This window comes from Berghia stephanieae, chromosome 10 (assembly GCF_034508935.2).
Source record: "Berghia stephanieae isolate SIO BIC M18660-M18661 chromosome 10, UCSD_Bste_1.3, whole genome shotgun sequence".
NCBI classification, from domain to species: Eukaryota; Metazoa; Mollusca; class Gastropoda; order Nudibranchia; family Aeolidiidae; genus Berghia; species Berghia stephanieae.
The window spans coordinates 44,068,740-44,093,739 of NC_088369.1; the positions used below are offsets into that span (position 1 = coordinate 44,068,740).

General features: G+C 36.7%; 2 protein-coding genes across 3 annotated transcripts in view; both read right to left on the minus strand.

Annotated features, from left to right (window-relative positions):
* The window catches only part of LOC144955842 (apicoplast pyruvate carrier 1-like), a 45,145-nt gene extending 21,926 nt beyond the window's left edge, over positions 1–23,219 (minus strand). Inside the window, exons 1-4 of one of the 2 annotated variants that reach the window (XM_078886041.1) lie at positions 22,877–23,219; positions 8,615–8,804; positions 6,487–6,613; positions 5,385–5,524 (exon numbers count right to left, since the gene is read on the minus strand). In XM_078886041.1, the coding sequence (XP_078742167.1) occupies positions 5,385–5,524; positions 6,487–6,613; positions 8,615–8,804; positions 22,877–22,976 (557 nt within the window). In that variant the 5' untranslated portion in view covers positions 22,977–23,219. Of the gene's footprint in view, positions 1–5,384; positions 5,525–6,486; positions 6,614–8,614; positions 8,805–13,548; positions 14,409–22,876 lie in introns of those variants that run through there. The other variant, XM_078886040.1, reaches the window with a different exon arrangement.
* LOC144955846 (uncharacterized) overlaps positions 1–25,000 on the minus strand; it is a 340,128-nt gene that overhangs the window by 70,892 nt on the left and 244,236 nt on the right. The gene's annotated exons all lie outside the window — the stretch shown is intronic.

A 25,000-nucleotide genomic window follows, 5' to 3' on the forward strand; every position in this document is an offset into this window, starting at 1 on the left:
TTGGTTATGCGCATGCGTCTCTCGTATTCGCAGGACGAGAGACGCATGCGCACAACCAACATGACGTTCTCTCTCTAATAACTTTTCCGCCGGTGACGCCACAGACTATGGGTGACGTCCAATCAAGGGACGCTACTCTTCCGCTAATCTCATTCTCTATAAGTCAAATAATCAAAATAATGAATCGTATCAATAAAACATATTGGGCGGCTATGTGGTCTTGTGGTATGACACTCGCTTTCGTGGTCGGAGGGTCATGGTTTCGAGCCGAGCTCGCTCGGCGCATAGTTGAGTCCTTGGAGAAGGCTCTTTACTCACATTCTCTCACGTACTCAGGTGTAAAATGAGTACCTGGCCGTTAACAGCGTTATCTCTGACCGAAAAAAAATAAATGGAATATCGCCTAACAGGCGTCATGTCCCGTGCTAAATGTTAAGTGTTGCTGTTGGCAGGGGACCCATTGTAAAGCGCTTTGAGTACGTTTAGTGGATATTGCGCTATATAAAAGTTCAATTTTTTTTTTAATTGCGTAAACCAAAATAGATAAATTAATCGGCGTCTAGTTATTCGCAGGTCTGAGAGCCGAATGCAACAGGATTCAATAGTCTGATGTCACGTCGCCCAGCAACGGCGAGCAGCGTGGTTCTAAATATAGAAAATCGGTACTTTTTATTCTTCATGCTAGCTAGAACTTTTCATATATCATGTGATCAGAATGTATAAAAGTCAAAACATGATCATATTTATAATGCTTTTCTCCCTCTGGATACACTTTTATGCTCGTTGGAGAAGTATTTCATAAGGGCGTCCGCCATTCTTCCGATAGTTTAGAACCAGTTACTATGCGTGATTACGAGGGAAGTGACGTCATGACTGTTGAAGCCTATTGTGGAACAGTTTACATTGGTTTGGGAGTATTTCCACAACAATGAGCCCATCCATAAATATGAACGTTAAAAGACGTGTAAATTAGTCGATGTAAATCAATTAATGTGAACCGAGGTCTCCAGTCGATAATTTGTATTGGACAAACATACCGATATTGAATCTAAAGGGTGGAAATGATCAGAAATTATGGATGAAGTTTTTGTTTTTAGCATTGTAAGATTTTATATTAATCCCCCCCCCCCCCCCCCCGGCCGCTCAAGTATATATATATATATATATATATATATATATATATATATATATATATATATATATATATATATATATATTATTTTAATATTTACCACAATGTTGGAGTCAGTCTACATCGATGTTTCAGGCCTTTTCAGCCATCGTCAGGACTGTGTGTTACAACAAACAAAACTCATGTAACACACAGTCCTGACGATGGCTGAAAAGGCCTGAAACATCGATGTAGACTGACTCCAACATTGTGGTAAATATTAAGATAATAATTAGCTCCATTGCTACATGTCGAGCAATATTCGTACCATATTTGTATCCAACACGATTCAATATATATATATATATATATATATATATATATATATATATATATATATATATATATATATATATATATAAATGACTTTATACTATTTAAATTACACAACTTCATTCAGTCGATAAGCCGCATATGAATTATGAAGTACGCTTTTCTACTTGTTATAATTGTATGAAGTACGCTTTTTTATTTTACTTGTTATAATTGTATGAAGTACGCTTTTTTATTTTTCTTGTTATAATTGTATGAAGTACGCTTTTTTATTTTACTTGTTATAATTGTATGAAGTACGCTTTTTTTGTTATAATTGTATGAAGTACGCTTTTTTATTTTACTTGTTATAAATTTTTGTTAATGAAGTACGCTTTTTTATTTTACTGTATGATTTATAAGACGCTTTCTCCTTTTGTAATGTATAGTACGCTTTTTTATTTTACTTGTTTGATTTATAGCCTTTTCTCTGTTTAATTGTATGAAGTACGCTTTTTTATTTTACTTGTTATGATTGTATGAAGACGCTTTTCTCTTTTGTATTGTATGAAGTACGCTTTTTTATTTTACTTGTTATGATTTATGAAGACGCTTTTCTCCTTGTTTGTAATTGTATGAAGTACGCTTTTTATTTTACTTGTTATGATTTATGAAAGACGCTTTCTCCTGTTTGTAATTGTATGAAGTACGCTTTTTTATTTTACTTGTTATATTTATGAACGCGCTTTTCCTGTTGTAATTGTATGAAGTACGCTTTTTTATTTTACTTGTTATGATTTTATGAACGACGCTTTTCTTCTTGTTTGTAATTGTATGAAGTACGCTTTTTTATTTTACTTGTTATGATTTTATGAAGTACGCTTTTCTCCTTTTATGTAATTGTATGAAGTACGCTTTTTTATTTTACTTGTTATATTTATGAACGACGCTTTTTTCTTGTTTGAATTGTATGAAGTACGCTTTTTTATTTTACTTGTTATGATTTATGAACGACGCTTTTTCTTTTCTTGTTATGATTGTATGAAGTACGCTTTTTTATTTTACTTGTTATGATTTATGAACGACGCTTTTCCTTTTTGAAATTGTATGAATACGCTTTTTATTTTACGTTATGATTTTAGAACGCTTTTCCTTGTTTGTAATTGTATGAAGTACGCTTTTTTATTTTACTTGTTATGATTTTATGAACGACGCTTTTTCCCTTGTTTGTAATTGTATGAAGTACGCTTTTTTATTTTACTTGTTATGATTTATGAACGACGCTTTTTTTCTCCTTGTTTGTATTGTATGAAGTACGCTTTTTTATTTTACTTGTTATGATTTTATGAACGACGCTTTTTTTTTTACTTGTATGAAGTACGCTTTTTATTTTACTTGTTATGATTTTATGAACGACGCTTTTTCCTTGTTTGTAATTGTATGAAGTACGCTTTTTTATTTTACTTGTTATGATTTATGAACGACGCTTTTCTCTACTTGTTTGAATTGTATGAAGTACGCTTTTTTATTTTACTTGTTATGATTTTATGAACGACGCTTTTCTCCTTTTATTGTTAATTGTATGAAGTACGCTTTTTTATTTTACTTGTTATGATTTTATGAAAGACGCTTTTCTCCTTGTTTGTAATTGTATGAAGTACGCTTTTTTATTTTACTTGTTATGATTTTATGAAGACGCTTTTTTATTTTACTTGTTATGATTGTATGAAGTACGCTTTTTTATTTTACTTGTTATGATTGTATGAAGTACGCTTTTTTATTTTACTTGTTATAATTGTATGAAGTACGCTTTTTTATTTTACTTGTTATGATTGTATGAAGACGCTTTTTCTCCTTGTTTGTAATTGTATGAAGTACGCTTTTTTATTTTACTTGTTATGATTGTATGAAAGACGCTTTTCTCCTTGTTTGTAATTGTATGAAGTACGCTTTTTTATTTTACTTGTTATGATTGTATGAAAGACGCTTTTCTCCTTGTTTGTAATTGTATGAAGTACGCTTTTTTATTTTACTTGTTATGATTGTATGAAAGACGCTTTTCTCCTTGTTTGTAATTGTATGAAGTACGCTTTTTTATTTTACTTGTTATGATTTTATGAAAGACGCTTTTCTCCTTGTTTGTAATTGTATGAAGTACGCTTTTTTATTTTACTTGTTATGATTTTATGAACGACGCTTTTCTCCTTGTTTGTAATTGTATGAAGTGCGATTTTCTATTGTTATAATTTTACTGATTACGATTTTCTATTGTTATAATTTTACTGATTACGATTTTCTATTGTTATAATTTTACTGATTACGATTTTCTATTGTTATAATTTTACTGATACGATTTTCTATTGTTATAATTTTACTGATTACGATTTTCTATTGTTATAATTTTACTGATTACGATTTTCTATTGTTATAATTTTACTGATTACGATTTTCTATTGTTATAATTTTACTGATTACGATTTTCTATTGTTATAATTTTACTGATTACGATTTTCTATTGTTATAATTTTACTGATTACGATTTTCTATTGTTATAATTTTACTGATTACGATTTTCTATTGTTATAATTTTACTGATTACGATTTTCTATTGTTATAATTTTACTGATTACGATTTTCTACTTGTTTTTATTTTATGAAGTACGATTTGCCTCACGGCAAGTGCGCTTCATCGGTGGGGTCTTTCTACCTGTCCAACATGTACCCGCTGTGGGCAAGAACCTGAGACGGCAGAGCATCTAGTCGAACGGTGTGTTGTGACGATGCAACCCGGCGGGTTTGCGACGGTGTACGAATGCGGACCGGACTTTGCGGATTGGGTCGATCGTCATAACATAGTAGTGTGAAAACCATAAGAGGCTGCTGCTGATTAGGTCGATCGTCATAACATGGTAGTGTGAAAACCATAAGAGGCTGCTGCTGATTGGGTCGATCGTCATAACATGGTAGTGTGAAAACCATAAGAGGCTGCTGCTGATTGGGTCGATCGTCATAACATGGTAGTGTGAAAACCATAAGAGGCTGCTGCTGATTGGGTCGATCGTCATAACATGGTAGTGTGAAAACCATAAGAGGCTGCTGCTGATTGGGTCGATCGTCATAACATGGTAGTGTGAAAACCATAAGAGGCTGCTGCTGATTGGGTCGATCGTCATAACATGGTAGTGTGAAAACCATAAGAGGCTGCTGCTGATTGGGTCGATCTTCATAACATAGTAGTGTGAAAACCATAAGAGGCTGCTACTGATTGGGTCGATCGTCATAACATAGTAGTGTGAAAACCATAAGCTGCGCTGATTGGGTCGACGTCATAACATGTAGTGTGAAAACCTAAGAGCGCTGCTGATGTCGATCGTCAAACATAGTAGTGTGAAAACCATAAGCTCCTGCGATTTGGCGACGTATAACTGGAATGTGAAAACCATAAGAGGCTACTGCTGATTGGGTCGATCTTCATAACATAGTAGTGTGAGAACCATAAGAGGCTACTGCTGATTGGGTCGATCGTCATAACATAGTAGTGTGCTGCCTCTTGTCAAACCCTATTTTCAGCCCTTGAAAACTTATACTAGTTTATGCTTTTGTTTTGGGGTGCAGATGCACCCCCTACTAGCTACATAGAAGAAAGGAAACCCCAGGAATATTCCTATTTTCAAAACTAGACACTTTTTAAAAATATCTAGTATTCTATTTTAATTCGTGCTTCCTTACAAAGGAGCATAATATTTCCTGCCAACCAATGTTTTGTTTATTCATCTTAAGTACGCCACTACCACATCATCTCATTCATCTGTGGTGTTTCAATCATCCTGTATTGTTGATAAAGGGGAAACCCGAAACGTTCATTTGATCTGTTTTTGTAATTAAATTGAAGCTTACATTCAACTTGACGTTATTATTCAAAACTAGACACATAGCATCATTATACACTAGTCCAACTCACATTTCTTCACCAACCTTAAGTCGAACTTCCTTATTCTCCGGGTTGATAAAAGCCGTCTGGATCATGGTGAAGACTAGCGGCCCCCCTCCTGCCCCGCCGTTGACGATCCCAGTAGCAAGCCCGGGGTTGTTAGTCATCCACTAAAAGAAAAAAAAAAGAATTTAAAAAAGAGCTTTTATATAACGCAATATCCACTAAACGTGCTCAAAACGATTTACAAGGGGTCCCTGGCCAACAGGAACAATTAACATGTATGACGGGACATGACGCCTGTTAGGCGATATGACAATTATTTTTTAGATCAGAGACAATGCTGTTAACGGCCAGGTACTCATTTTTCACCTGAGTACGGTGAGCGATAGAATGTGAGTAAAGAGCCTTCTCCAAGGACTCAACTATGCTCCGAGTGAGGCTCGAACCCAGGAGCTTGCGATCCGAAAGCGAGTGTCATACCACAAGACCACATCATAGCCAACAGGGTTGTCTGGAAACAAACAACTAAATTGTAATATCGCCTAACAAGCGTCATGTTTCGTTCTACATGTTACGCGTTGCTGTTGGTCAGGGACCCCTTGTGAAAGCGATTTGAGCACGTTTAGTGGACATTGTGCTATATAAAAGCTCTTTTTAAAATTCTTTTATGTGATCCTTCGTCTCTCTATATCGTCTTACCCAATTTTCAGAAGTCATGGTCTGTATTAAAATTAAAAAAAAAAAAACATCAACAAAAAACAAAACAAAACAAAACCAAACAAACAACAAAACAATTTGAGGTTGTACATAGCGCAATATCCACTAAACGTGTTCAAAGTGCTTTAAAAAGGGTCCCAGGCCAACAGCAATACGGAGAATGTAGGACGAGACATGACGCCTCAGTCTTAGTCTTAGGCCGTGTTACAATTTTTTTTCCCGACATAGACAACGCTGTAAACGGCCAGGTACTCATTTTACACCCGAGTACGTACGTGAGAGAATATGAGTAAAGAGCCTTTTCCAAGAACTCAACTATGCGCCGTTCAGAGCGGGGCTCGAACCCAGGACCTTTCGTTCCGAAAGCGAGCGTCATACTCATACCACTAGACCACACATAGCCATACCATACCTTCAATGCGCATGTCATGGGAATCATATATGCAATTCCAGCCCCGATTCCAAACATGGCGCCATAGGTCACCACCAGGGCTTCGAACGAGTGTTGGATTGAAAAGTAAGACAAGGCCACCCCGCCACTGTGGAGCAAAACGTGAGGAGGTCGAATTCAGTTATAATTATAATTACAAATACAAAGTCAGTGACATTATTATTATTATTATTATTATTATTATTATCATCATCATCATCATCATCATCATCATCATCATCATCATCATCATCATCATCATCATCATCATCATCATCAGCATCATCATTATCATTATCATATTGCATGACTCCACAGTTATATTATATTGTCACCCCTCCCTTCACCGTTGACGCTCTCACGTACCTCTGACCTTGTAAAAGCAGACCTCGGTGTTCAGAGTTAGAGCCAGACTTGAAAGTCAAACCTCTATAGGGAATACGATTAGCGGAGGAGTAGCGTCCCTTGATTGGACGTCACCCATAGTCTGTGACGTCACCGGCGGAAAAGTTATTAGAGAGAGAACGTCATGTTGGTTATGCGCATGTGTCTCTCGTCCTCGCAAGTTTCCGCCGGTGACGTCACAGACTATGGGTGATGTCAATCAAGGGACGCTACACTTCTGCTAATCTCATTCCCTATTGTGTCACATGAATACCCACAATCCCAGCCGCCGTTGCGGGCCTTGTAAGACATGCCCACATCAGACGGACCCTAGGAATTGGCCTCAACCGTCATGACGTCACTTCCCTCGTAATCACGTATAGTAACTTAGTAACTGGCTCTAAACTATCGGAACAATGGCAGAAGCCCTCATGAAATATTTCTCCGACGAGCATAAAAGTGTATCCAGAGGAGAAAAACATTATAAATATGACCATGTTTTGACTTTTATACATTCTGATGTCATGACAGGTGGAAAAGTTCTAGCCAGCACGAAGAATAAAAAGTACCGATGTTCTTTGTTTAGAACCAAGCTGCTCGTTGCTGGGCGGACGTGACATCAGACTATTGGATCCAATTACAGCCAAAAACTAACTAGCTCTATACCATTAGTTTATGACCTGTAATCACTAACAGGCGTGTCTGTGTGGTTATGTAGTGTGTGATCTTGTGGTATGATATTCGCTTTCGGATCGGGAGGTCCTGGGTTCGAGCCGTGCGCGGCGCATAGTTGAAACATTCTCTCACCGTGATCAAATCTAAAATTAATGAGTACTTGGCCACTAACAGTGTTGTTTCTGTCTGAAATATAAAAAAAAGTAAATATCGCCTAACAGGCGTCGTGTCTCGTTCTACATATAATTACGTATTGCTGTTGGTCTAGGACACTTTATAAAGTGCTTTGAGCTCATTTAGTGGATAGCATGCTATAAAAACTGGCACTGATATAACCTAAATGTGGTGCAAGCGCCGTAATACCCTTACAAACAACAACAACAAAATAACAACTATATAGTAAAGCTCAATTAAAAAATAATAATAACAAAGAGCTGAGTGACCTCAACTTCGTTCTTTCTTTACCAGGGTTGCCAGGTGGCTAGAGTGCTTCGTGGCCAATTTCGACTTCAAAAATGGCAAAACATGTGGCCAAATACTACTATTCTGCCGTTTATATTAAAGAACACAGTATGTGCTATATGGTTAACATTGCATATACTGTGTTTTTAAAAACAACGGCAGTATAGGGAATGAGATTAGCGGAAGAGTAGCGTCCCTTGGTCGGACGTCACATGTGGAGAAGTTATTTGTAAACAAACCAACTACAAGCCAAGCGCTCCAAATAAAAAATAATATTATTCATATTTCTGTACAAAAAATGAATATCATAATCAACGTTACGCATTTTTGTACAGAAATATGAATAATAAATTTTGTATTTGGAGCGCTTGGCTTGTAGTTGGTTTGTTTACAAATAACTTCTCCACCGGTGACGTCCAATCAAGGGACGCTACTCTTCCGCTAATCTCATTCCCTATTACTGCGACCCGTTTGAAAAAAAACTCATCGGTAATAGAAACGCAAAACTCTCTGTGGAAAATTTTGGCACACAAACGTGGCCATCTGGCAACCCAGTTTACCGATTTTTTTTTTTTTTTTTTTTTTTTACCTTAATATCGTACATCCAACAACAGCTGTCAGCCTGGGGCCGAGACATCTTTCTACTAAACCAGCGAAAGGCATGGCCAGCGCCTGGAATGCTAAGGTGACTACGTAGACCCATGAGCATTTCGTGTAGGTCAGCGTTGGGGCGATGCCTTTGTGACGCATGTATGACGTTATGTAAGGGTTCATGTTTCCTGGTGTTTGTGTGTGTGTGTGTGTGTGTTTGTGTGTGTGTGGGGGTGTATGTGTGGGGTGTGTGTAGGGTGTGCGTGTGTGTGGGGGGGGATGCGTGTGTGTGTGGGGGGGGGGGGGTTTGTGTGTGTGTGTGTAGGGTGTGCGTGTGTGTGGGTGTGTGGGGGAGTGTGCGCGTGTGGGGGGTGGTGCGCGTGGGGGGTGTGGGATGTGCGTGTGGGGGGGGGGTGCGTGTGTGTGTGTGTGGGGGGGGGGTGTGCGTGTGTGGGTGTGTGTGCGTGTGTGTGGGGGGAGGGTTGTTCGTGTGTGTGTGTGGGGGGGATGTTCGTGTGTGGGGGGGGGAGGGATGTGTGTGTGTGGGGGGGGGGGGGGGGGGTGAGGGGTTAGAGGGATGGGTGGTGATGGAGATTGGATTGAGAATGGGAAGAAAAAGAAAATAATATGAGAAAAAAATTTGAAGACCAAGAGGTGTATTTGATGATGATATAGTTAGTATGCAGATGACGTCAATCAGGCCTTTGTTATTGTTTTTGCCATCCGCGTTTGTGAGTTGTTCTCACTAAACTGTATTAACCAGACTATATAAGTTCATGGTTACACAGAGTTTGTGTGTTGGTCCGTTATACTTCCGGATGGCAATGTTGTGAACTCCTTGGCCAAGTGCATTCTATCTATAGTAGCCTATGGTGGCATGGACAATAGTCATCAAATGGCGGCTATGTGGTCTAGTGGTATGACACTCGTTTTCGGATCGGAAGGTCCTGGATTCCAGCCTCGCGCTCGGGGCATAGTTGAGTCCTTGGAAAAGGCTCTTTACTTACACTCTCTCACCGTACTAAGGTGTAAAATGAGTACCTGGCCGTAAACAGCGTTGTCTTTGTCCGAAAAATTGTAATATCGCCTAATAGGCGTCATGTCCTGTCCTTCATGTTAAATGTTGCTGTTGACCAGGGACCCCTTGAAAAGCGCTTTGAGCACATAGTGGATATCGCGCTACATAAAGCTCAATTTAATTTAATAGTAGTGATGATTATGATAATATATATAAATATATATATATATGTACACACTCACACACACACACACACACACACACACACACACACACACATATCAATACTGCTACTACTATTACTACTGTAGTGGATATTGCTCTATATAAAACCTCAAGTTTTAAAAAAAAACTATGATATCTTATTCCCTACCCTCTGGATGTCACTAGTGATGCACACACAAAATAAATAAAAAGCAAATGATTTCGAATCTCGAATAATTTCAAGGTTTGGTTGAAATTTAAACGGTGTAATGACTAAACAGAACATGATTTTGCTTTGTCATTAAACAAAAATGAACCCTTTTCATGTTAGCTGTTTTGTATGGTATTTATTGCGTCATTCATTGTGGTAAATTAGGTATGAAGCGCGTGACGGATGCAGTCAATTTGAATACCAAGACGAAGGCTAGCGAAACAACTAAAAAGATTGGTAGTTGGTATTCAAGACATGTATTCTTTTAGTTTCAAATTATTCTCCATCATGATGATGGTGATGGTGTTGCTGGTGATGATGATGATGATGATGATGATGATGGCGGCGATGATGAGTATGGTGTTGCTGGTGATGATGATGGTGATGATGATGGCGATGATGATGATGATGATGATGATGGTGATGATGATGATGATGATGATGATGATGATGATGATGATGATGATGACGATGATGATGATGATGATGATGATGATGATGATGATGATGATGATGATGATGATGATGATGCTGGTAATAATGATGATGATAGTGGTGGTGATGATGATGCTGCTGATGATGATGATGGTGATAGTGATGATGAGGTCACATATAAGCAGTAAAAATGGTCTCATAGTGAGCGCTGTCACAACAACCCTAAAGCAATTGACTTTGTTCAGTGTTTGTACGATTGGTTATTTGTTAAAGTGAATGACGTAATCAGTCGGGTGGTGAAAAGGTTTGAACTGAGATATTGCCAAGTTTGGTTAGAAGTCAATTTTACTCAAAAATGAGTTATTCTCATAAATGATTAAATCAACCCTTTTGTACATCTTCGGGAAATATCAAAGCTTAATTTCACTTCTAAATATTTTTTACAACTAGCCAAGTTGAAAAAGTATGAAATTTGAGAAAAGTTGCTGGATACCTTTACCACACATCTGACCATAACTTCATGAAAAATCACCGGATTTACTTCAAATCAAGATTAAAATGCTCAGGGGAGTATATTCCTTCAGAACATGTAAAAAAAACAAATCCAAAATGTTCACCCTTCGACTGATTACGTCATGCACTGACACATTTGGTTGGAAGGCACTCAGTCCTCGGACAAAGTCCTTTGAGAATTTATCATCTTTCAGGAAATGTCTGAAGACGGAGTTGTTCCGTGAGGCTTATTTTTTTAATGAAATAGATGTTGCTTAGATTTTGTTTCTGTATTCATGCTTATTATGTAGTGTCGTGATTTTTTATTTTGTTTTGTTTAAATTTTTGTACATTTTTATTATGTAAAGCACCGCAGAGCACGACTTACGTGGATGTTTAGGCGCTATATAAATTCATTATTTATTATTATTATTATTATTATTATTATTATTATTATTATTATTATTATTATTATTATTATTATTATTATTATTATTATTATATTACTATTATTATTATTATTATTATTATTATTATTATTATTATTATTACTATTAAATTGAGATACTTCTCCGACGAGCATAAAAATATATCCATAGTAGAAAAAACATTATAAATCTGATCATGTTTTGACTTTTATACATTCTGATCACATGACATGTGAAAAAGTTCTGGCCAGTATGAAGAATAAAAGATAACGATTTTCTTTGTTTAGAACCAAGCTGCTCGTTGCTGAGAGACGTGACATCAGACTATTGAATCCTATTATAGTGTGGTTAACCGTTGGTAACTGTTATAATAATGCGGACTTATCAAATTAGAAATAAGAGAGTTGGTAACAGTGTAAGATTTAAAAAAGAGCTTTTATATAGAGCAATATCCACTAAACGTGCTCTAATCGCTTTACAAGGGGTCCCTAACCAAAAGCAACATTTAACACGTAGGACTGGACATGATTCCTTTTAGGCGATATTTCAATTTTTTTTTCGGACAGAGACAACGTTGTTAACGGCCAGATATTCATTTTACACCTGAGTACGGTGAGAGAATGTGAGTAAAGTGCCTTCTCCAAGGACTCAACTATGCGCCGATAAAGATCTTAAACAAATGTGTATGAAACGCCGGTGCCAGATAAAGCAAGAAAGAAAAACACACCAAAAAAAAAATTTTTTTTTTTAATAAAAATAAAAAAATAAAAAAAACGACCCAAAAATCAGTATTACTTGACTGGGAATCGAACATGCGGCCTCCTAATTACCATGAATATAGACTTATTTAGCAGGGTCACACATGGAAACTTCACATGGGACGGGTCAAAAACATTTTTAAAAATGAGATTTTATATATAGAGCGTGATTTCACTAAATCTATCTCGTAGTGAGTTTGATTTTCGTGTGACAATGAATGAAATGGAATTTCAACGATATTCATAATAACACAAGCTTAATATTATTTTCCATTTGATGCTATGGGTTTAAGAAAAATACCTAGTCTGCCCCCCCCCCCTCCCCCTATCAATAAACATATAACGTACCGACGTGAAAACGATATGTAACATTAAATAACTTGAGTCGATTAGATGGGGCTTAGTGTAGGAATTGCGTAAGATATAAAAGAGCAGGCACTGGTGTAAGATGGAGAATTGAACACGTGTGTATTACACTGCAGAGGCTCCCGATAGTTGGGACAAAATGGATATGCGCATAGTATAGGGAATGAGATTAGCGGAAGAGTAGCGTCCCTTGATTGGACGTCACCTTACAGAGAGAACGTCAATTTGGTTTTGAAGTGTCTCAAGCCGCTTTCACCGGAAGCGAGGACGAGAGACGCATGGGCACAACCAACATACGTTCTCTCTCTAATAACTTTTCCGCCGGTGACGTCATAGACTATGGGTGACGTCGAATCAAGGGACGCTACTCTTCCGATAATCTCATTCCCTATTAATTAATTTATTGTGATGTCGGATATTTCGAAAGCTATGAAGAACGTTTCATTATGTGGGCCACTTTGAGCTCAATTTTGCAATGAGATCCAATGACTGGATCACAGGAAAGGGTGATAATACAAATAATAATATTCCCATTGCGTTCGGTTATCAGACCTGCGAATATGTTCACTTTGACCCTTACATACTTTTAGACTCAGGCGTTGGTTCATAAATGGATTGACCATTCGATGACCAGTGGTTAAGAGTTCCGTCGTTCTGGTGCATTGCATTCGGTACCATCCAACGTCACATATTTCAATACGGCTATGTGGTCTAGTGGTATGACACTCGCTTTCGGATCGGAAGGTCCTGGGTTCGAGCCTCGCGCTCGGCGCATAGTTGAGTCCTTCGAAAAGGCTATTTACTCACATTCTCTCACCGTATTCAGGTGTAAAATAAGTACCTGGCCGTTAACAGCGTTGTCTTTGTCCGAGAAATTGTAAATATCGCCTAACATGCGTCATGTCCCGTCCTACATGTTAAATGTTGCTGTTGACAAAGGGACCCCTTGTAAAGCGCTTTGAGCACATTTAGTGGATATTGCGCTATATAAAGCTCAATTTAAATGCAATAATTACTCACCGAATGTGGCAGGCGTTCCAAACACCATCATCATCGTTGCACCCGCGAACAAAACGCAGTTTGTTTTGGAACGAGAACTTTTTATAAAACTTTCCAGCATTTTGATCGTTGTGAAGAGCAGAATGAGTGAAATTATTTTATTATAGATCGTTTCTAAACTCAACGGATCTCATTTTGGCATGTCGTTTTGAAACGAGTGTATGAAGTCAATTAATAATAATAAGCATCATAATATTTTGTCTTTAACGGCTTTTGTCGAAACCTTCATTGAAAGTTGACAACGCTTCTCCGCATCTCTGATTACAATATAGAAAAACTTATGTTATTATTTTCGAGAAGGATAAGTCAATACTCATCAACAGTCGTAACGTCACTTCCTTCCTAATGACGCATGGGAACTTAGTAACACTGGCTCTAAACTATCGGAACATTGGCGGACGCCCGTATGAAATATTTCTCCGGCGAGCATAAAAGCGTATCCAGACGGGAAAAAACACATAAATTTGATAATGTTTTGACTTTTACACATTCTGATCACAAGGCATATGAAAAGTTCTAGCCAGCATGAAGAATAAAAAGTAATGATTGTCTTTGTTTAGAACCAAGATGGCCGCCGTTGCCGGGCGGCGTTACATCAGACTACTGAATCCAATTTCATAGTAAGTGAGGTTATTAACACTGTATAACAGGAACTCGGTCTTTCTCTGTTCAAAACTTACGCGACTTCACGGTACACATTGGACACAACACAGATTATATTCTGTAAAGTGTGTAGATACACGTGGCGAAATGGATAAAAAATACAATTTCACACTCTTGGCATTCACAGTATTCAGTGGTGTAAATGTTGCTGCTCGAAGCTCGAAGAAATAAGAATACAGAGTGATAAAAAGTCTATTTTTGTGTTAGTTGGGTGTGACGTTTTGGGGAAATTCCTGAAAATGGCTGGTGAGGAGAGGGTTAAAACATAAATAATAATATATATATTTTTTTAATAAAAAGGAGAGGGTCAATGGCATTTCGTGAACACGTGATCCATTCTGAACTTATTTCGTCAGGATTCAGTGGCGTATCGTCTTGGTCTGAATGATTTAGCACAATAGGTTTTGAAATGTGAAATTGCCAAATAGGGGAAAAAGCAATAATCATAAATGATAGAAATATTGATGAATTTTAAAATGAGCTTGATAAAGAACATTTTTGCTTTAAATTCCATAATATATTATGACTAAGCATTCATAATACGTCAATGAGAAGAATTAATGATTTTTTTTTCCATGCTTTTACTGTTTCTCTCTATTTGATATTATCTCACGGAATATGCATTTTGTAATGTTTTATATATATATATATATATATATATATATATATATATATATATATATATATATATATATATATATATATATATATTATATATATATATATATTATATATATATATATATATTATATATATATATATATATATATATATATATATATATATATATGGTGGGCGAAGTGGCCGAGTGGTTAAGGCATTGCACTGTGACTCGGAAGGATCCGGATTCGAGCCCCGTTTCAGGCACTTTCGTTCTTTTTCCTTGAGCAAGATTATTCACGCCCATTTTGCTCACTTGGACAACATGGGTGATTCCTGTTGACATCAGACATCTTGTTTGATGAGTTATCTATATCTCTTCGTGGAATGCCTGGGCGACGATATCATGATGTCGTGGCGAAAAAGGAATTTTTTTTTTAAATATATTATTATTTATGTTTTAACCCTCTCCTTACCAGCCATTTTCAGGACTTTCCCCAAAACGTCACACCCAACTAACACAAAAATAGACTTTTTATCACTCTGTCAAGATAGCAGTAAGTTCTTGTCATACATAATTTCTTTAGCCAAACATCTACTCTACAACACACTGTTTAAATTCTTTAAATTTTAGAAATTTTTAGAAATTTGAATAAGAAAAATGTTGGTTGTATGATAACGAATGTGACGATTATCCTATAGTTGGTAAGGAGAGGGTCAAGGTCATTTCATGAGCACGTATTCCATTCTGAACTTATTTCGTCTTAACTCCATTCCAAAACAATACTGTCGCACTCGGAAATATGTGACCCATCGCTCAAAACAGTATTATGTCGGAACGAACCAGATGCTTAAAAGCCGAATTTAATGTTAAAGTGGTCAAAAATATAAATTGTTGGCATTAGCACCCTAATATATGGTATCCATTCTCCTCAATAAATCAAATAAACTCAACACAAGTCTGATGTTTCTGGCTATAAATTCAATTTTCAGCATCTTAACCATCCCGACTTAATACCGTTTTGAGGCGGAGGGTCACAAATACAACCCAAAACGTTTTAAAATTTTGGTCAGAAACTCGTCTTTCAAAAATTGATCAATTAAAATGACTCTCATCTTGTCAAAAACATTCAAATCTGCGACGTCTCCGAATACATCATTGAAGTCTCCGAATACATCCTTGAAGTCTCCGAATACATCATTGAAGTCTCCGAATACATCCTTGAAGTCTCCGAATACATCCTTGAAGTCTCCGAATACATCCTTAAAGTCTCCGAATACATCCTTGAAGTCTCCGATTACATCCTTGAAGTCTCCGAATACATTCTTGAAGTCTCCGAATACTTCCTTGAAGTCTCCGAATACATCCTTGAAGTTTTCGAATACATTCTTGAAGTCTCCGAATACTTCCTTGAAGTCTCCGAATACATCCTTGAAGTCTCCAAATACATCCTTTAAGTTTCCGAATACATCCTTGAAGTCTCCGAATATGAGACTTGACTTCAAGGATGTATTCGGAGACTTCAATGATGTATTCAGAAACTTAAATGATGTATTCGGAGACTTCAAGGATGTATTCGGAGACTTCAAGGATGTATTCGGAGACTTCAAGGATGTATTTGGAGACGTCGAGATTTGAAAGTTTTGAATGCTTGTCGCATTATTACTGGGACACTGAGACCTACCCCCATAGTAGCCATCTATAAACTAGCGGGGATAGAACCACCACACATCCGCAGAGACGCACAGACCAAAGTCCAGAAATACAAACAAGAAAGTGACACCAGACATCCTCATTATGAGCATAACATCGTGCCAAGGAGACTGAAATCTATGAAAAGCTTCCTGACAACTGAAGGCATCCACCCAGACCATGCAGCCATATACAGAGTGCATTCATGGAAAGAATGGGACTGCTGCCCAAATGATGCCATTCAGGAACCCAAAGAAGAACTGCCAAGCGGAGTAAATCTCCCCAGGAAAGATTGGTTGACACTGAACCGGGCAAGGTCTAAAGTGGGGAAGACCAAAACAACCTTACAAAAATGGGGACTTTCTTCAGACTGCCGATGTCAATGTGGACACACGGCTCAAAACATGGACCACATCCTTCACGAGTGCGAACGTGGACCACATATCAGTGATATGGACCTGAGAGGCTGCACCCCTGAAGCCATCCAATGGATCCACCACTGGCGCGACACGATATGATATGATGAAGTCTCCGAATACATCCTTGAAGTCTCCGAATACATCCTTGAAGTTCCAATTTATGGTAGGCTAGGGAGGAATTAGGTCCATAAAACCCGTGAATTGTGCAAATCAGTGTTGAAAGCATGGAAATTACATATGTTGTAGAATTTGAAAAATCCTATAATTTATGATATAGAACCACTCTGAGAGATCAGTATTAGTTGAGATACAAGTTTTTAAGATTAAAAATTTTTGAAATGGAATACAAAAATTTCTTTCATTTTTATTGTGTAAACATTCGAGGCAAGCCCACCCAAGGTTGTTTTATGTCATCCTTTGGATTCCCATTGGTGACTATTTTTAGCGTCGAAGCGGATGTTTTCCTTTCTCTTTACTTTCAATTCACGAACCATACAAATTATTTAATCGTAAATATTATTCAATTTCACTTGTTTTGAAGGACGTCTAGCGAGCAATATTCTATAATAATAAAAATAATAATATATCTTTATTGTCCCCAAATAGTGGCAATTTGTCATTTGGTTACACATTTATAACAATACAATATTGACATAGACACACTCACACAAGATGCACACTAGTAGTAACATAGTAGTTATCGTAAAAAAAAAACAAAAAAAAAAACAAACAAAAAAAAACAAAAAAAACTGGCATCAACAACAACATCATCATCATCATCATTATCATCGTCATCGTCATCATCATCATCATCATCATCATCATCATCATCATCATCATCATCATCATCATCATCACAACAACCTTCCTAATATTTTCATTACAATCCTTCACTTTCACCATTCCCCTATAACATCATTCACCATCTTCATCATACTCCATATTATATTATTCCTGTAAAAAGCTATGAGAGGGAAAGCCTGTGGTCCTCCTCTCTCTCTCTCTCTCTCTCTCTCTCTCTCTCTCTCTCTCTCTCTCTCTCTCTCTCTCTCTCTCTCTCCTTCTCTCTCTCTCTCTCTCTCTCTCTCTCTCTCTCTCTCTCTCTCTCTCTCTCTCTCTATGTATGTATGTATCTATCTATCTATCTATCTCTCTCTCTGTTCTTTCACGCTTATGTCAGAAATAGGAATATCTTCATATTATATACATAACATGCAATTTTGTTATAGTAAAGTTACATAAAATGAGATAATGAGATTTGCACATCAAATTTCCTCCCTCTTCCTTTCTAAGGGAAAGAATCTTATCCTTTCTCAGTATTCAGTGGCGTATTGTCTTTGTCTGAATGACTAAGCACAATTAATTTTGAAATGTGAAATTGCCAAATAGGGGAAAAAGCAATAATCATAAATGATAGAAATATTGATGAATTTTAAAATGAGCTTGATAAAGAACATTTTTGCTTTAAATTCCATAATATATTATGACTAAGCATTCATAATACGTCAATGAGAAGAATTAATGATAATAATAATAATTAATGATTAATAATCATATCTCAAAGAATATGCATTTTGTAATGTTTTATATATATATATATATATATATATATATATATATATATATATATATATATATATATATATATTATTATTATTATTATTATTATTATTATTATTATTATTATTATTATTATTATTTAAAATATTTACCACAATGTTTGAGACAGTCTACATTAATGTTTCAGGCTTAATTTGCCATCGTCAGGACTGAGTTGTTTTGTTGACTGTTGTTGTTTCTTGAAGTGGTTCCGGTTTAAAGTTGCTTAACAAGAATTTACGCCGATGGGGACACTTTCCGTAAAGCTCACTTTTCATGTTGAGTGTGGCTTCATGAGGGTGTTTGATTATAGTATATTTCTCTTCCAGGCATAAGCTACATTGTTTTGATGTTGGTGTGTATCCTGTTGCTTTAGATAAAATTTTCCATGAAATGTTGTGGTCTATTTTGTTGTCTTTTAATTTCCAAATATGTTCGCTGAGTTTTGTGGATGTTTTTTTGTTAGTGTTTCTAAATGTTGAGGTGTGGAGGTTGTATCTTGTTTTGAAATTATTTTCTGTTAGTCCTACATATTTTTCTTGCTTGTTTGTTTTAGTTTCTGTGACTGTGGCTTGGTAAATTAAACTTGATTCTAAGCATTGTTTGTTTAGCGGGCAATGTTCTTTATTTCTGCAGTTGCATTTTCTGGTGGGTGGGTTTTGCTCTTGTCGGTGGTTTATTAATATTTTTTTGTTGTGGCTTGAAATTATTTGTTCTATGTTGGGCATACACGAGTAGCTTATTTTTATGGTATTCCTGTTGATAATTTTATGTAGCTTGTGGTTTTTTGGAAAGTGTGTATCAATTAATTTCCGGAACTGCTGTCCTATGTTTGTGCTGACGTTTTTGTCGAAAGGTGGGTTGAACCAAGTTATGTGTCGTTATCTTGTTTTACGTTCTTCACTTGTGTGTTGGGGTTTACATGAGAGGGAGGCGTCTGTGTATTCAAATGGTGTGTTGTGTCCGCTTTTTGTGAGTGCTTCTTTGTAGGGGGTGGCTGCGACGTTGAATATCTCTCTGTTTTCCGAAAGTTTGCTCACCCTCAGTGCTATGTTTTTTGGTATGCTTTCAATGACGGGACGGGGTGGTTGCTGTTTTTATTAATGTAGCTAATGGTGTTGTTTGGTTTTCTGAACGGTTGGAATGAATTGGATTTTATGTCGAATGTGATGTCGAGGAAGTCAACTGTTTTTTTGTTTGCTTCTATCGTGATTTTCAAATTGTTTTTTTGGAATATTTTACAGATTTGTTTTTTGATGTTTTCGTTCGCTCTTGGTCGTCTGTTGGTTATAGCGAGTCCGTCATCTCTATAGAGGCCGATGTATGTTTGTGTATGTTGCAGTTGTGACAGGATGTAGAGTCCGACCAGTTCGCATGTTTCAGCACCGTCGAACGAACCCATTGTTACGTCAAAATCATTATGTCGCTTTGTCCACGGCGTGTTGTCATAGAATAGTGTGCTATGCTTGGTGTGTTTGATGATGTGTTTTTCCTCTTCTGTGATGTTGGTATATTTTGTTGCGAATTCCAATGCTTTGTTTAGTAAGTCTGGAGTGATGGAGGGGTAAAAATCGCAAATGTCGAAAGAGATGAAGGTGCAATTTTCTTTGTTTTGGATATTTTTAAACCATTCGATGACTTCATCGGTGTTTTTCCACTGGTTGAATTTAGTTGCTTCTTTGACGTTTTTATTTATTTTTTCTAATCTCTTTTTGCTGATTTTTCCAATTTCAGATTTGTATGGATTTATTAGTCTACATTTTGGATTATTTTTGATGTCAGGCTTGTGGATACACAAGATACACACCAACATCAAAACAATGTAGCTTATGCCTGGAAGAGAAATATACTATAATCAAACACCCTCATGAAGCCACACTCAACATGAAAAGTGAGATGTACGGAAAGTGTCCCCATCGGCGTAAATTCTTGTTAAACAACTTTAAACCGGAACCACTTCAAGAAACAACAACAGTCAACAAAACAACTCAGTCCTGACGATGGCAAATTAAGCCTGAAACATTAATGTAGACTGTCTCAAACATAATGGTAAATATTTTAAATAATAATAATTCGCTCCATTACTGCATGTCGAGCACTTTTCGTACCATATTTGTATCAAACACGATTCTATATATATATATATATATATATATATATATATATATATATATATATATATATATATATATATATATATATATATATATATATATAATAGAATGACCATTCTGTTCTATCTAACGTTATTTGATTATGTACTCTTTACTACTTGTCGCTACCATCACTTTTTAATTGTATGCAAGACTGTGGGCCTCTGTGGTTCAACATTCCTTGACTCGTGTGTGTTACTATGACCAATAGTACGCTGTGTTAAGCCCTTACACAGGTAGCAGTAGCTTCTCGATGTCATACTATTTTTCTCCTCGGCTGGGTGTGACTTCTGGCCTGATAATATATTTTTGTGTGTTTTCTTTCACCACTTCACATCGTTATAACTTCATTTTAACAACTATGATCATTTACAAATTTATATCACTAATTCTGGCAAATCATAGCTTTCTAGCCGCCTACTTTGAGTCATCTAAATCTACTTTGTTCTTCTGTATACTTAATAATTGCTACTTAAATATTTCATACAGCCATAACGTTAACACGTTTGATTACTAATTACGAGCTAAACATTTACTCTTTAACTTTAACTCTGCAATTTTCTATGATTGATTCTGTAGCAAAACTCTTTAGTTTAGACTTAATTCGTTCCTTCATACACGCCCTATGTTATTTGCATTAATTTGTTTAAATCATGAAGATGCACACAACTCGATCGGATTTACTCACTTCAGTCGAATGCATCCCTTTACCTGGACCAGTGACGTAGGTACTTTCCCTGAGGTCCGCGCTAAATCTATTTTTAACTGCTATAGCTAATATTATGTGATTCTGCCATTGATTCTTTTCATTCCTTCATTGGTCATTGATCCATTCATTGCTACACGCCTATAGAATACGATACAAAAGAATGATCTGTTCCATTGTTCCTGAATAAAGACTTCATCATTATACTCCACTACCCTGGAGTGGATGGGCTAGGACTCGGGTAGACTATGGTGTCTCCGGACTTGACTGTGGTGTGTGCTCTTTGCTCATGAAATCAACTCCCTACTTCTACTTCTGACACATGAAGTCATGCTACTATCACTGACAGTAGTACTAAACTGTCACTTCATTGTCTCGATCTATCTTCCTCACTTGAGCACCACCGCCGCAGTTACAGTCTGGAACTCTTAAGTCGACCCCGGGACCGAATCCATCCACTCCCACGGCCTCTACAATCTGCCAATACCACTACTACCACTCGCCGGCATCAACTACCCGGTTGTCTCTATCAGTAACTCCACTCGCCGGCATCAACTACCCGGTTGTCTGACAATATTACATATATATGGTGAGCGAAGTGGCCGAGTGGTTAAGGCATTGCACTGTGACCCGGAAGGACCGGGTTCGTGCCCCTTTTCAGGCACTTTCGTTTTTTTTTCCTTGAGCAAGATTATTCACCCCCATTTTGCTCACTTGGACAACATGGGTGATTCCTGTTGACATCAGACATCTTGTTTGAGTTATCTATATTCCTTCCTGGAATGCCTGGGCGACGATATCTTACGATGTCGTGGCGAAAAAGGAATATTTTTTTTTTTTTAATATATTATTATTTATGTTTTAACCCTCTCCTCACCGGCCATTTTCAGGATTTTCCCCAAAACGTCACACCCAACTAACACAAAAATAGACTTTTTATCACTCTGTCAAGATAGCAGTAAGTTCTTGTAATACATAATATCTTTAGCCAAACATCTACTCTACAACACACTGTTTAAATTCTTTAAATTTTAGAAATTTGAATAATTAAAATGTTGGTTGTATGATAACGAATGTGACGATTATCCTATAGTTGGTAAGGAGAGGGTCAAGGGCATTTCATGAGCACGTGATCCATTCTGAACTTATTTCGTCTTAACTTCATTCCAAAACAATACTGTCGCGCTCGGAAATATGTGACCCATCGTCTCAAAACGGTATTATGTCGGAACGAACCAGATGCTTAAAAGCCGAATTTAATGTTAAAGTGGTCAAAAATATAAATTGTTGGCATTAGCACCCTAAAATATGGTATCCATTCTCCTCAATAAATCAAATAAACTCAACACAAGTCTGATGTTTCTGGCTATAAATTCAATTTTCAGCATCTTAACCATCCCGACTTAATACCGTTTTGAGGCGAAGGGTCACATATTTCAATACAATAATTACTCACCGAATGTGTACGGCGTTCCAAACGTCAGCATCATCGTCACTCCCGCGAACAAAACACAGTTTGTCTTGGAACGAGCACTTTTGATAAAACTTTCCAGCATTTTGATCGTTGTGAAGAGCAGAATGAATGAAATTATATTATTATAGATCGATTCTAAACTCAACGGATCTCATTTTGGCATGTCGTTTTGAAACGAGTGTATGAATTCAATTAATAATAATAAGCAACATAATATTTTGTCTTTAACGGCTTTTGTCGAAACCTTCATTGAAACTTGACAACGCTTCTCCGCATCTCCGATTACAAGAGAGAAAAACGTTTTAAGTTATTATTTTCGAAAAGCATCACCAATTTCATAGCAAGTGAGATTATTAACACCATATGCGACCATTCGCCTTAAAACGGTATTAAGTCGGGATGGTTAAGATGCTGAAAATTGAATTTATACCCAGAAATATCAGACTTGTGTTGAGTTTATTTGATTTATTGAGGAGAATGGATACCATATTTTAGGGTGCTAATGCCAGCAATTTATATTTTTGACAAGTTTTAACATTAAATTCGGCTTTTAAGCATCTGGTTCGTTCCGACATAATAACGTTTTGAGACCATGGGTCACATATAAAGAAATTGGTCTTTCTTAGCTCAAAACTTACGTGACTTCACGGTACACATTGAAAATAACACAATTTATATGCAAGCACACCTTTAACATGGCGAAATTGATCAAAATTACAATTTCACACTCTGTGTCTTGACAATATTCACTGGCGTACCCTAATGTCTTTTTCTGTGATCATTTAAAGTAATGGATTTTGAAATGTGAAATGTGTGTGTGTGTGTGTGGGGGGGGGGGGGGGGGGGGGGGGGGGAGCAGCGTGGCTCAGCGGTGCGATCTTTGATTCGTAACCGAAAAGTATTGAGTTCGATGACTCGCCGCTGCCCTGTGTGGCCTCGAGCAAGTCACCTCGCCCTTAGCTCAATTTGCGGCGCTGTTCTGCGGCTGATGCCTGCGTTATTTCAGTTTTCACTTGAAATAGACCCAAGAAACAAATTTCCCCTATGAGATAAATAAAGGGAATTTCATTTATTAATTTTTATTTATATTTATTCAAATTGCCAAAAGGGAACACCCCCCCCCTAAAATGCTAAGATTTAAAATGAATTTAAGAATGTCCTTGATATGGAACATTAGGCTTTGACATATATATAAATATAATATGGCTTAACATTCACATTAGTGTCAGTGCATGACATAATCAGTCGGAAGGTGAAAATTTTGGATTTTCATTTCTTTTTGCATTTTCTAAAAGCATATTATGTTCCCCTCAGCATCTTAATCTTTATTTGAAGTAAACCGTTGATTTTTCATGAAGTTGCAGTTATGGTCAGATGTATGGGCCATGGACTGAAAACCTGATTTTGAGAAAAACGACCCTCAAAGTTTTATCAGGCATTTTCCCATTTCTCAGAGGAAATGTCAGTGTGTTTTTATGTTCTATCAGTTTAATATTGTAAGTAAAATGAAGACAAGCCTTTCTCAAATTATGAGTCAAGCAGGGTTCAGGACTTGGGTTTGATTTTTTAAAAATTATTCTAATTAGCATTTTTGCAGGAATGATAAATGTGACCCTTCGCCTCAAAACGGTATTATGTCGGGATGGTTTTGAACAGTAGCAAAAATCTCTAGGATTGAGTGGGTCAAGGGGCTTCGTCTCAAATGAAAACAACGCGAACTTGACAGGAAAGGCTAAAATAAAATGTGACTCTTCGCCTCAAAACGGTATAAAGTCGGGATGGCTAAGATATTGAAAATTGAATTTATAGCCAGAAACATCAGACTTGTGTTGAGTTTATTTGATTTATTCAGGAGAATGGATGCCATATTTTAGGGTGCTAATGCCAACAATTTATATGTTTGACCAGTTTTAACATTAAATTCGGCTTTTCAGCATCTGGTTCGTTCCGGCATAATACCGTTTTGAGACGATGAGTCACAAATGCCATCAATATAGTCACTTTTTAAGCTGATATGATTTTGAGGTGTTATGATTTATAGAATGATTGCTGCATCTCTATAATATGGAGCAAAGCTATTTTTTAAAAATCATAACTGTTTTTTTT